General features: G+C 40.4%; 1 protein-coding gene across 5 annotated transcripts in view; it reads left to right on the top strand.

Moving 5' to 3' along the window:
- The window catches only part of SMG6 (SMG6 nonsense mediated mRNA decay factor), a 236,877-nt gene that overhangs the window by 19,899 nt on the left and 203,429 nt on the right, over positions 1 to 13,549 (top strand). For 4 of the 5 annotated variants that reach the window (XM_002747809.7, XM_035299378.3, XM_078372449.1 and 1 more), the window contains exons 7-8: positions 2,591 to 2,701; positions 3,465 to 3,677. In XM_002747809.7, the coding sequence (XP_002747855.4) occupies positions 2,591 to 2,701; positions 3,465 to 3,677 (324 nt within the window). The remainder of the gene's footprint in view (positions 1 to 2,590; positions 2,702 to 3,464; positions 3,678 to 13,549) is intronic. The other variant, XM_054255590.2, reaches the window with a different exon arrangement.

The following is a 13,549-nucleotide window of genomic DNA, read 5'->3' on the forward strand; positions in this document are numbered from 1 at the left end:
TGCCTCCCAGGTTCAAGCGATTCTCTTGCCTCAGCCTCCTGAGTAGCTGGGATTCAGGTGTGTATCACCACACCTGGCTAATTTTTGTATTTTTGGTGAAGGCAGTTTCACTGTGTTGGTCAGGGTGGTCTCAAATTCCTGACCTCATGATCCGCCCACCTTGGCCTCCCAAAGTGCTGGAAATAGAGGTATGAGCCACTGCGCCCAGCCAAGTGTGTCATTCTTTTTGATGCTTTTACAAAAGAAATTTTCTTTTTTTCTCTCTTTCTTCTTTTTTTTTTTTTTTTTTTTTTTTTGAGACAGCGTCTTGGCTGGGTACAGTGGCTCACACCTGTAATTCCAGCACTTTGGGAGGCCAAGGTGGGCGGATCACCTCAGGTCAGGCATTCAAGACTAGCCTGGCCAACATGGTGAAACCCTGTCCCTACTAAAAATACAAAAATTAGCTGGGCATGGTGGTGCATGCCTGTAGTTTCAGTTACTTGGGAGGCTGGGGCAGAAGAATTTCTTGAACCCTGGAGGTTGAGGTTGCAGTGAGCCGAGATTGTGCCACTCCACTACAGCCTGGGTGACAGAGCAAGACTCTGTCTCAAAAGAGGGAAAAAAAAGAGACAGGATCTTACTATGTTGCCCAGGCTGGTCTTTAACTCCTGGCTTCAAGTGATCCTCCTCCCTCTGCCCCTGAAAGTACTAGGATTATAGGTCCAAGCCATTGTGTCCAGTCAGGAATTGTTTTCTTAATTTCCTTTTTCAAATTGCTCATTGCTAGTATACAGAAATGTAACTGAATTTTGTGTGTTGATCTTGTATGTTGCAACTGTGCTGAATTCCCTCAATGACTTTTTGCCTTTTGAAATGTAACTGAATTTTGTGTGTTGATCTTGTATGTTGCAACTGTGCTGAATTCCCTCAATGACTTTTTTCCTTTTGAATTAATTTTTTTTCACAGACCTCTGACCTAGATTAGCACTTCCTTCAAGTTCTTTTCCTCTATCTCTTTTTTTTGTCTCTGATTCATCTTAGTTGTCTGTTAACATCATTTTCCCAACTTTTCTGCCACTTCCAGTCAGTCAGTCATTCTGTCCCTTCCAATTGGTGAATCTCAGGTATTTACTGAGAATACAGCATGTATACAGTGCTTTGCTAGATGCCAGGAGTGATAAAATACTGATTTGCTTTCTTTCTTGAAAAAAATTGTGTTGAGAAAATAAGTGAGATGTACAGACAATGGTATAAATTAGACTTGATAAATATGTAATGGATTGTTGGATGCACCATTATCTTCTGTTCCACTGAGAAAGAAAAAGGCTGCCAATTAAAATAAAACACAACAATAGATATTGATTGCAAGTTGTTTCTCTCAGAAATTTTTTGGTATGAAGGAATATTTTATAGAATTGTTTAAAATATAGTCTCCAATCAAGTGAGTAGTATAGGCAAAAATTAGTGTGGATTGGAATAATAATAAAAATACCTACGCTTTAACTGTAATGGTGTGCCGGATATTCTATTAAACTATATGCATTATGAAAATTTAATCTGTTTGGGAGCCGTATGTTGTAAACATTTGCATTTTGCAAATAATGAAACCTCTCTCTAGGTTAACGTGCCTAGTGTCATATCTAATAAATGCAATACCAAATTCAGACTCAGGCATTTGACATTATAATCTGTGCCTTTAGCCATGCTAGATGAATACAAGATAGGAGTTTTGAAGAATGAATAGATGCTGGCCAGAGAGAGGAGCTAGTATTTTTAATGTATTTTGAGACAGTTATGGAAAACAGTGAAAATGAACATGAAGTTGGAGAAAAAGTAGAAAAGCCTTTTGGATATTCTTTCCACCTTTGTTTCAATGGTTTCCGATTTCCTTCTTTCTGACCCACTTCCTTTTTCTTTACTTCTTTTCCCTATTAATTGCTTATAAATGGACTTGTATTTATTTGCTGAATTTATTGAATAATATCCATAAAATGTTCAGCTACTGATTATTATTAAAAATTATCAATAACAATGGCAACATCATTGATTCAGTACAATTAAGTGTGAGACAGTGGACAACACTTTGTAAACCTGAGGATACTCCTCCACTGGGTACTATTTCTCCCATTGTAATGTTGAGGATATGGGAGCTGAGGAAGATTATTACATAATAATGTAATAATAATATAATCAAGTCAACTCCTGGATAAACCAGTATTTGGACCCAGGTTTATCTGGCTTGTAATTTCATTATTTCCTTATACCATACTGACTCCTAAGAAGGAAATATAAGTGAGTTGAATATCATGCTTTCTCTAAGAACAAGATGTAATTTCTGTTTATATTTTAAGAGACTGTTTATTCCTTTCTCTCCTTATGAGTACTTGGTTCTTGGAGCACCTCTGCATATATGATATATTGTGTAAGAAGAGACTGGTGATGTAATTGCAAGGGCTTCTCCCATGCATGGTATTTCTGATTTTGTTGTTGGAATTCCTCTCAGCTTGGGAGACGGGCTGGGAGAGAGTAGGGTTTCCTGAGTCAGCTGCCTCATGCTGGAGTTAGGAAGAGAATTGGTTGACTGAGTGTCTCTGGCCTCTTTCCACAGAGGAGGAAACTTGATGCTGTATATTACTATATGCGCAGTTTAGCTGCCAGCAACCCTATCCTGACTGCCAAGGAGAGTCTCATGAGCTTGTTTGAAGAGACCAAGCGAAAGGTGAGTGGGGATGCCGGCAGAACCATTCCTTCCTAGAGTAATGCATTGCACTTAGTGTCTTTGTGTCCTAGCTTTTCGCAGTGGCAGTATCACAGCCAAGGAGGTTTATCCAAGGCGCAATTATTGGTGAGTATGTGTCCTCAGGGATAGTGTCCTTAAATGGTCCCATCAGGCTGTGCTGTTGGGTAATCAGTCAGCCCCTGTGCAAAACAAAACTGTGATCTTACGGAGAGCTTTCAGGGGGCCCTTGGATGTACATGTTCTGCCGCATTCAGTCTGCAGAATTATTAACTTTAATGAGACAAAGCAGATGACACTGCTACTTTGGGACTGTGGTGCACAGTCTTTTTATTGTGGTTAGGCAACAAACACAGGTGAGGTGAGGCTTTTTTCTTTATAAGCTGAATCTTAGGAGAGTCTGAGCTTATGTGTTTTGTTTTTTTTTGTTGTTGTTTGTTTGTTTGTGAGAGAGTTTCGCTCTTGTTGCCCAGGCTGGAATGCAGTGGTACGATCTCAGCTACCTGCAACTTCTGCCTCTTGGGTTTAAGTGATTCTCATGCCTCAGCCTCCAGGGTAGCAGGGATTACAGGTGTGTGCCACCACACCCAGCTAATTTTGTATTTTTAGTGGAGACGAGGTTTCACTATGTTGGTCAGTCTCCTGAACTCAAGTGATCCACTTGCCTTGGCCTCTCAAAGTGCTGGGATGACAGGCGTGAGCCACTGTGCCTAGCCGTGAGCTTATGCGTTTGTATGTTACATAGGCAGAACAAATGGAAAAGAAGCAGCACGAGGAATTTGAACTGAACTCTGACCAATGGCGGAAAGGAAAGAAGTCTACTTTCCGGCATGTTGGAGATGACACCACTCGCCTGGAGATCTGGATTCATCCATCGCATTCACGGTCTTCCCAGGGCACTGAGTCTGGGAAGGATTCTGAGCAAGAGAATGGGCTGGGGAGCCTGAGTCCCAGTGATGTAAGTTTCTGAGAGTGATACAATGAGCCAAACTAGCTCAGTAAGCCTGGGTGCCCTGGTCCATCCAGCTGTGAGGCACAGAGCCTTCCCACTGACTGCAAAGAAAACAAAGCACTTGAGGCTCCTGATGCTCCTTTCCCTTCTCACCTCCACTTCCTTAATCTTTCTTACGTGCTTCCCTCTCTCACCACTGTGTGTCACTGCAGAATTTAGTAAAAGGATTTGAATTTTTTTTTTTTTTGCTTTTTGTTCACCGTCATCAACATGATGCTTTAGGACTCTATGTGGGATTTTGTACTTATTTTTTTCTTCTTGGTTGACCTTATATTCCAAGAATGAACTAAAGGAGCATGGACAGATTGGTTAGTCTGATTTGCAATCAGCTTTCTGTGGGATATCCTCTTTTTTTTTTTTTTTTTTTTTAAGAGAAAAAGGGGGTAGAGAACAGGAGTCTTGCTCTATTGCCCAGGCTGGAATGCAATCTAAAAGTAGGTCTTAAAAACCTCTTTTATGCCAATAATTGTGCTTAACAGCAGAGACAGGAAGGAATAAGAAAAGAAAATAACAAACAAACAGCCAACCAATATTTCATTAAAGTCTGTGAAATGCTGTGCAAATGCTGAAGAGTGATTTTCTTCCATTTATGTGGTCACTTTCAAAATAGGTGTAATGTGATACTGAGAAAAAATGTATGTTCTGTGGACCTGGGGTGAAGAATTCTATAAATATTCTCTGATTTTACTTGTTCCAGGTCTGAGTTCAAATCATAGATGTCTCTGTTAATTTTCCATCTCATTGATCCGTTGAATATTAACAATGTGGTGTCAAAGTCTCCTGCTATTATTGTGCGGGAGTCCAAGTCTCTTTATAAGTCATTGAAAACCTGTCTTATGTATCTGGGTGCTCCTATATTGGGTGCATATATGTTTATGATCATTGACTCCTATTGTGGCATTGATCCATTGCATTGATCATGTGATATCCTTCATTGTTTCCTTTAGTCTCTGTTACTATTAAAGTCTATTCTGTCAGAGACGAAAGTTATAACTCCTTTTTTTTTTTTCCTCTCCATTTGATTGGTGAGTCTTCCTCCAACCTTTTGTTTTGAGTCTCTGTGTGTCCTTGCTTATGAGATGGATCTGGATATAGAGTGCCAATGTGTTTTGACTTTTTCTTTCTTTTTTTTTTTTTTCCTCATAGTCTATTCTGTCTTCACATTGCTCTTTTCCTTTAAGGTATTCTTTTTTTTTTTTTTTGAGGGAAAAAGAGAAAAAGAAGGGGAAAAAAAGAAAAAGAGGAAAAAAGGAATATTACTTCATTCCTAAAATGGGTTTCAATAATGGCCGATCAATATTTTGAATGTTTAAAGTGGTTAATGCATATTTTATGTGTTTAAAATGGAGACCTCTGTTGTGTTTATTTGTTCTAGCTCTGAGTTCAAGTCCTGGATATCGTTATCAATTTTTTGTCTCGTTGAATCTGAGTCTCGTTATGGGTCTTATGTATCTGGGTGTTAAGATCTCTTATTGTTACATTAATCCTTTTACCCTTGCATCCTTGTAGCTTTGAAATCTATTTTATTAAGTGTGAGAATTGCAACTCCTGCTTTTTATTTATTTATTTTTGCTCTCCATTTGGTTGGTGTGTTTTTTTCCATCCCCTTGTTTTGAGTCTTTGTGTATCTTTAGATATATCGTTAGATTTTGTGGATAATGTGTATTTTGTGTGTTTAAAATGGAGAGCTCTATTGAGTTTATTTGTTCTGGATCTCAGTTCCAGTCCCGGATATCGTTATCAATTTTCTGTCTCGTTGAATCTAAATCTCATTATGGGTCTTATGTATCTGGGTGTTAAGATCTCTTATTATTACATTAATCCTTTTACCCTTGTATCCTTGTAGCTTTGAAATCTATTTTGTCAAATGTGAAAATTGCAACTCCGGCTTTTTATTTATTTATTTTTGCTCTCCATTTGGTTGGTACGTTTTTTTTTTTTTCCAATCCTTTATTTTGAGTCTATGTATATCTTTGGATATACTGTTAGATTTTGTCTGTATCCTCTGATTGGGAGATTTGGTCGATTTAAATTTAGGGTTGCTGCCATTTGATATTAACTGGCTATTTTGTCCTTTCGTTGATAAAAATTCTTCTTTATGTTAATGCTCTTTACTTTTTGGTGTATTTTTAGAAAGGGTCATACTGGTTGTTCCTTTCTTTGTATAATGCTTCTTTTAGAAGTTCTTGTAAAGCAGGCCTGGTGGTAATAACATCTCTGAGTACTTGCTTGTTCCTAAAAGATTTTATTTTTCCTTCAAATGTAAAGCTTAAATTGGCAGGATATAAAATTCTGGGCTGAAAGTTCTGTTGATTAAGTATATTGAATATTGGCCCCCACTCTCTTCTAGCTTGTAGGGTTTCCGTTGAGAGATCTGCTGTAAGCCTAATAGGCTTCCCTTTATGGGTAACTTGATCTTTCTCTCTGGCTGCCCTTAATATTTTCTCCTTCGTTTCGATCATGGTGAATCTAACGATTATGTGCCTTGGGGTTGGTCTTCTTTAGGAATATCTTTGTGGTGTTCTCTGTATTGCCTGGGGTTAAATAGTGTCCTGCTTTGCTAAATTAGGAAAATTTTCCTGGATAATGTCCTGGAGAGTATTTTCCAGCTTGAATTCATTCTCTCCGTCACATTCAGGTACACCAATCAAGCGTATATTAGGTCTTTTCACATAGTCCCATATTGCTTGGAGACTTTGCTCATTCCTTTTTATCCTTTTTTCTCTATTCTTGTCTTGTCGTTTTGTTTCATTAAGTTGGTCTTCGACCTCTGATATCCTTTCTTCCGCTTGATCCATTCGGCTGTTTAAGCTTGTACATATTTCACTAAGTTCTCGTGTTGTATTTTTCAACTCCATAAGTTCATTTGTATTCCTCTCTATATTGTCTATTCTTTTCAACATTTTATTGAACCTTTTTTCCAAGTTCTTAGTTTCTTTACATTGGGTTAGAACAAGTTCCTTTAACTCCCAGAAGTTTCTCATCATCCACCTTTTAAAGCCTACTTCAGATAATGGAACACAGTCCTTTTCCATCAGGGCTTGTTTGGTTGGTGATGAGTCCTTTTCCATCAGGGCTTGTTCGGTTGGTGATGAGTCCTTTGCCATCAGGGCTTGTTCCGTTGCTGATGGGTTCTGATTTTGAGTATACTCAGCCTTCTTAGGCTGTTTTTTTCCCTTCATTGTAGATGAACCGCCTTTCTAATTAGGTTTCTGAGTCGACGTCTGACTTACTGATTCCCAGTGCTGGGATGCGAGCAACCCACTGTGGCGGCCTAAATAGCAGCAATAAGACTGATGGTGCTCTTCTGCCTGGGAATCTCTGGTCTGGCTTCCCTCTTGAGAACAACAAGTGGCTCTGACTTCCTGGAGCTCCAAACTCCAGTCAGTAGGGGAAGCAGTCCCGTTGGCTCTGCATGAAGAGCTGTTGCGCCGAGACGCCGGCAAAACCGCTGCAGCGGCCACAAGAGTCGCACTGGCGACCCGTGGGGCTCCTCCACTGGGAATCGGCTGATTGGTGAGTGACGAAAATTCGTCTAAAGATGTGGCGTCGTCTCGTTCTCTGAGCTTTCACTGGAGCTTCAATCCCGAGCTGTTAGTGGTCGGCCATCTTGGGTTGATCTCCTCGTGTTTTGACTTTTTATTCAGTTTGCGTGTCTGTGTCTTTGATTGGGGCATTTAATCTATTTAAATTTAGGATTAATCAGTTTGCATGTCTGTGTCTTTGATTGGGGCATTTAATCCATTTAAATTTAGGGTCAATATTGATATTTGTGAGTTTAATATTGCCGTTCAATGCTAGCTATTTTGCCCATGAGTTAATATAAATACTTCATTATGGAGATACTCTTTACCTTTTGGTAAGTTTTTGGGATGACTGATACTGGTTGTTCCTTTCTGTGTGTAGTGCTTCTTTCAGAAGCTCTTGTAAAGCAGGCCTGGTGGTGATGAAATCTCTGAGTGCTTGCTTGTTGGTGAAAAATTTTATATTTCCTTCATTTATAAAGCTTAGTTTGGCTGGATATGAGATTCTGGGTTGAAAATTCTTTTCTTTGAGGATATTGAATATTGACCCCCACTCTCTTCTAGTTTGTAGGGTTTCCGCTGAGAGATCTGCTGTGAGTCTGATAGGCTTTCCTTTATGGGTAACCTGACCTTTCTCTCTAGCTGCCCTTAGAATTTTCTCCTCTATTTCAGCCCTGTTGAATCTGACAATTATGTGTCTTGGGGTTGCTCTACTTGAGGAGTATCTTTGTGGTGGTCTCTGTATTGCCTGGAGTTGAGTATTGTCCTGCCTTACTAGGTTAGGAAAGTTTTCCTGAAAAATATCCTGAACAATATTTTCCAACTTGGATTCATTCTCTTCATGACATTCAGGTACACCTATCAAATTAGGTTTTTTCACATAGTCCCATATTTCTTGGAGACTTTGCTCACTCCTTTTTACTCTTTCTTCTCTAATCTTGTCTTCTCGTTTCATTTCATTAAGTTGGTCTTCGACCTCTGATATCCTTTCTTCTGCTTGATCAATTCAAGTGTTAAAACCTGTGCATAATTCGTGGCGTTCTCGTATTGTATTCTTCAGTTCCATTAATTCATTTATAGTCCTCTCTAAATTGTCTCTTCTCATTAGGATTTCGTCAAACCTTTTTTCAAGGTTCTTAGTTTCTTTACATTGGGCTAGAACATGTTCTTTTAACTCACAGAAGTTTCTTATTATCCACTTTCTGAAGCCTAATTCTGTTAGTGGAATGCACTTGTTCTCCATCAGGCCTTGTTCCCTTGTTGATGAGGAACTGTGATCCTCTGTAGAGGGAGAGGCATTCTGATTTTGGGTTTTCTCAGCCTTTTTACGCTGGTTTCTTCCCATCATTGTAAATTTATCCACCTGTCGTCTTTGTAATTACCGACTTTCAAATTAGGTCTCTGAGTGGACGTCCAATTTATTAATTCCCAGCGCCGGAATCTGAGCAACCCACTGCGCAGGCTAAAACAGCGGTATTTAGACTGATGGTGCTCTTATGCCCGGGAATCGCTGGTCTGGCTTCCTTCTTGAGTCCGTAATAGGCGACTCTGCCTTCCTGGAGCTCTAGACGTCGGTCAAAAGGGGAACCAGTCCCGTTTACTCTGCACCAAGAGCCGCTGCCAAGGTGCCAGCAAAACCACCGCGCTGGCCACAAGAGTCGCACTGGTGACCTGTGGGGCTCCTCCACTGGGAATTTCTGGTCCGTGAGCAACAAAAATTCATCTGAAAGTGTGGCGTCCTCTCGTCCTCTGTGCTTTCACTGGGAGCTACAATCCCGAGCTGTTAGCGGTCAGCCATCTTGGATCCCTCTCTGGGATATCTTCTTATAACTCTTGGGCTGGGACTTTTTCCTTTAAGCCAGGAGAAATGACAGTAGAAAATCACAGGCTTTTTTAGAAGATTTCTCCTCTGCATTTACTCAGTGAGTAATAATTGACAGTATGCCAGTCACTAAAGTTATAGTGAACAAGATCTCTTGCTGTCTCAGTGCATTCTAGTGGAGGACGCAAGAGACTGAACAGGCAATTAGAATATAGTGTAATTAATTTTGTTTTGAGGTACCCACCAAATATATGCGAGCACATAGCCATTGGACCAAAGCAGTCATTGATCAATTGAAGTGTAAATAACAAGTAGGAGTTAGCTAGAGAAGAGAAAGGAAAGTGGTAAAGCGCTTCCAAGGCAAAGAAAATAGCATATGCAAAGGCCTGAGGCTAGGGGGAGACAGAGAGCACAGTAGTTGGAAAACTGCAGTGGCCGGTTCATTGTGCCTTAAGGGTAAAATTCACCCAGTGGGTGTTGTAAGCTAGGGCTAGATGTTGAAGGGTCGGTCATACTTGGAACTTGGTTCCAAAAGACTTGGTTGAACCTGGGGAGCTCAGGGAGAAGAAAGAGTCAAGGTCCAGTGTGGTGGCTCCATCTGTAATCCCAGCACTTTGGGAGGCTGAGGCAGGAGGATCTCTTGAACCCAGGAATTCACTACCAGCCTAGGCAACAAAGCAAGGCTTCTGGCTCTACACAAAATTTTTTCAAAAATTAGCAGGGCATGGTGGTGCAGGCCTGTAGTCCTAGCTACTCAAGAGTCTGAAGTGGGAGGATTGCTTGAGTCCAGGAGTTAAAGGCTATAGTGAGCTATGATCCAGCCTAGGTGTCGGAGCAAGACCCTGTCTCAGAAAAAAAAAAAAAGTCAAGAATGAGCCCAAGAGGTCAAGGCTACACCATTGCACTCCAACCTGAGTGATAAGTGAGACCTTGTCTTTAAAAAAAAATAAATAATATATATATATATATGCACACACACACACACAAATACAGAAAAAACAGAGTTTACTCTGTCGCTCAGGCTGGACTGCAGTGATGCCATCAAACTCCTGATTTCTAGTGAACTTCCTGCCGCAGGTGTGTACAGGTACACACCACCACACCCAGCTAAGTTTTTGTAGAGATAGAGATTTGCCCTCTTGCCCAGGTTGATCTCAAACTCCTGGCCTCAGGCAGTCTTCTCACCTGGGCCTCCCAAAGATCTGGGATTACAGGCATCAGGTAGCATATCTGTCCTATTTTATTTATTTATTTATTTATTTTTTGAGATGGAGTCTCGCACTGTCACCAAAGCTGGAGCGTGGTGGCGCAATCTGGGCTCTGCAACCTCTGCCTCCTGGGTTCACATGATTCTCCTGCCTCAGCTTCCTGAGTAGCTGGGATTATAGGCACACACCACCATACCGGCTTATTTTTTTATTTTTAGCAGAGACAGGGTTTCAAGATGTTGCCCAGACTGGTCCTGAACTCCTGACCTGGTGATCTGCCCCTCTTTGCCTCACAAAGTGCTGGGATTACCAGCATATATTATTTGCAGAATTAGAAATAAGATGGTCAGAAGTGGTGGCTCACACTTCTGACCATCTTATTTCTAATTCTGCAAATAATATATGAATATATTTTTAGTAAAAATTTTAAATACTTGTGTAGAATACAATGTGGCAATTTTTTTTCTAAACTATTAATAAAGTTACTTATATATTTTTAGCTTGTACAACATTCTTGGGTAACTATTTCCCTTAATTTTTTAAAATTAACGTCTTTGAGTTTGGTCTGTTCATTTTAGGCTACCAGCACTTGAGGAAGAAATCTGCAGTTTTTGGCTGGGCACGGTGGCTCACACCTGTAATCCCAGCACTTTGGGAAGCCAAGGTGGGCAGATCTCTGAGATCGGGAGTTCGAGTCCAGCCTGGACAACATGGTGAAATCCCATCTCTACTAAAAATACAAAAAATTAGCTAGGCATTGTGCCTCGTGCCTGTAATCCCAGCTACTCAGGAAGCTGAGGCAGGAGAATTGCTTGAACTGGGAGGCAGAATTTGCAGTAAGCCGAGATCGTCCCACTGCACTCCAGCCTGGGCAAAGAAACAAGACTCTGTTTAAAAAAGAAAAAAAAAAAAAAAGAAATCTGCAGTTTTATAACTCTTCGTTTATCTAGCCAGGAAACCACACTGCCATTTTTACCTGCTTTCTCAGGCCCAAGTTAGCTTTCTATATTCTTTTTTTTCTCACAGTAGGTCCCAGGAACTCAGGTTGCTTTCTCTGTTCTTTGGAAGACGCACAGTGATATGAAGTAAGCGTTGAGGATTCAATGAATTTATAATAACGAAAAATGATTTTTAACCTCAAAGAGCATTTGGTCATGTGAGAGACAGATGTTGTTATAGTTCAGTGTGCTAAGTACTGTGATAAAGGTGAGCATGAGAGCATGAGAGGCTGAGGGAGCATGCAGTTGGAACACCCAATCCAGTCATGGTTAGGGAAGGCAGGGGCGAGGCTGCATTTTGCAGTTTAAAAGATGATGTAAAGGCATTTCTGCACAGAGGCATGAAAACTTGGATGAGGCATGATGACATCAGGAACTGCGAGTAGTTCAGTATAGCTGGAGACTCAAGTGTGAGAAGTTCTCCTGTGAGAACCTTGAGTCATGCCTGACACGTTACCTTCCTCTGTTCCCACATCCAGTCAGTACCACCTGGTATTAGGAGGTGGATACTGTTGAAGCCATCCACTTTTCTCCTTTCTCATAGCTGCCATCAGAGTTGAAGCCAACCATTCAGTTATCCATATACCATTCAAAGAAGTCCCTAATGGTCTTTTCAGATTTATTCCTGGTTCTCTTCTGGCCTTTGTTTTTAGACAGTAACTCCAATGAATGAACTTCCAGATACCCATTTCTGATCATGCTACTCCCTTCTTAAAAGTGGTCAGTTATTTCTGTTTGCTCTTATAATCAGTTCTAAAATCTTTGACATAGTCCACTGGGCCCCTCATGATTTGGCTCCTGCTATTTCCAGTTTTACACTTTTCAGACTTTTCTTCCTTCCTTTGTTACTGTGTTCCAGCCACATTGGCTTCTTCCTTGAAGGGGTCCAAGCTCTTTTCTGGCTCCTGGCTGTTGTACATCTCTCTGCCCACAATGCACTTACCTTTCACTAGTATTTCTGCCTTAATCAGTCACTTTCTTTCTTACCCTTCACGTCTCAGCCTAAATGTCATGTTTTCAAGGAAGCGTTTCCTGATCCCAGAGACTGGCTATTTCTCCTTTGTAATATCGTATTTCTAGTTAGATGCTTCTAAGTGTAGTTTTGTGAAGATCTTCCCCTTGCTAGATTGAAGGCTCTATGACAGTAGAGTCACATCTAGTGTGTTCACTTCTTTGTCCCCAGTGTCTGCATATGGAAGATTCTAAATAAATCCTAGCTGATACACAAATGAAGGGAAGAGCAGTGAGGGATGAGGCTACAGAAGGTAGCAGGGGCCAGGTCCTTCATAAATATTTTGAAGTTTGGCTGTCAGGTATTCAGGGATTTTTATTTTTTCAGAGTTATGTTGGTCATGTTTAAAATTGATATGTAATAATTGTACATATTTATGGGCTGCATATTTTGGTACATGCATAGAATGTATAATGATCAAATCAGGGTATTCAGAATATCCATCACATCAAACATTAATCATATAGGTACTAAGGATTTTAAGCAGAGGGATGATATAATTGGATTTGTTTAATGATCACTCTTTTGAATACTTCTAGTTCTGGAACAAATTTATTTCATTTTAAAGGGAACTTTTAAGTTTTATAACTAATACCAATTCATTGTCTCTAAATTAAACAGAAATGTATATTTAGCTTAGGTTGGCTCATGCCTATAATCTCAGCACTTTGGGAGGCTGAGGCGGGCGGATCACCTGAGGTCAGGAGTTTGAGACCCAGCTTGGCCAACATGGTGAAATCTTGTCTCTACTAAAAATACAAAAATTAGCTGGGCATGGTGGTGACTGGCTGTAATCTCAGCTGCTCAGGAGGCTGAGGCAAGAAAATCACTTGAACCCGGGAGGCGGAGGTTGTAGTGAGCCAAGATCGTGCCAGCCTGGGCAACAGAGTGAGACTTTGTCTCAAAATAAATAAATAAATAAATAAAAAGTATATGTAGTTTACAGTGGCAGTTACTTGTATTCTTTCCTTCAGAGAAATCACTGTTAACTGATTGATGTCCTTCCAGACCTTTTTCTAAGCATATTTGAGTGTATACATGTATGCACATACCTATAAAAACCTGAAATGCATTAAAAAAATAGTTTTGAGAGACAGGATCTCTCTCTGTTGTCCAGGCAGGAGTGCAGTGGCATGGTCACAGCTCACTTCCGCCTTGATTTCCTGAGCTCAAGTGATCCTCCTGCCTCAGTCTCTCGAGTAGCTGGAACTGGAAGTATGCGCCGCCATGCCTGGCTAATTTTTAAAAAATGTT

The sequence above is a fragment of the Callithrix jacchus genome, chromosome 5 (genome assembly GCF_049354715.1).
Source record: "Callithrix jacchus isolate 240 chromosome 5, calJac240_pri, whole genome shotgun sequence".
Lineage (NCBI taxonomy): Eukaryota > Metazoa > Chordata > Mammalia > Primates > Cebidae > Callithrix > Callithrix jacchus.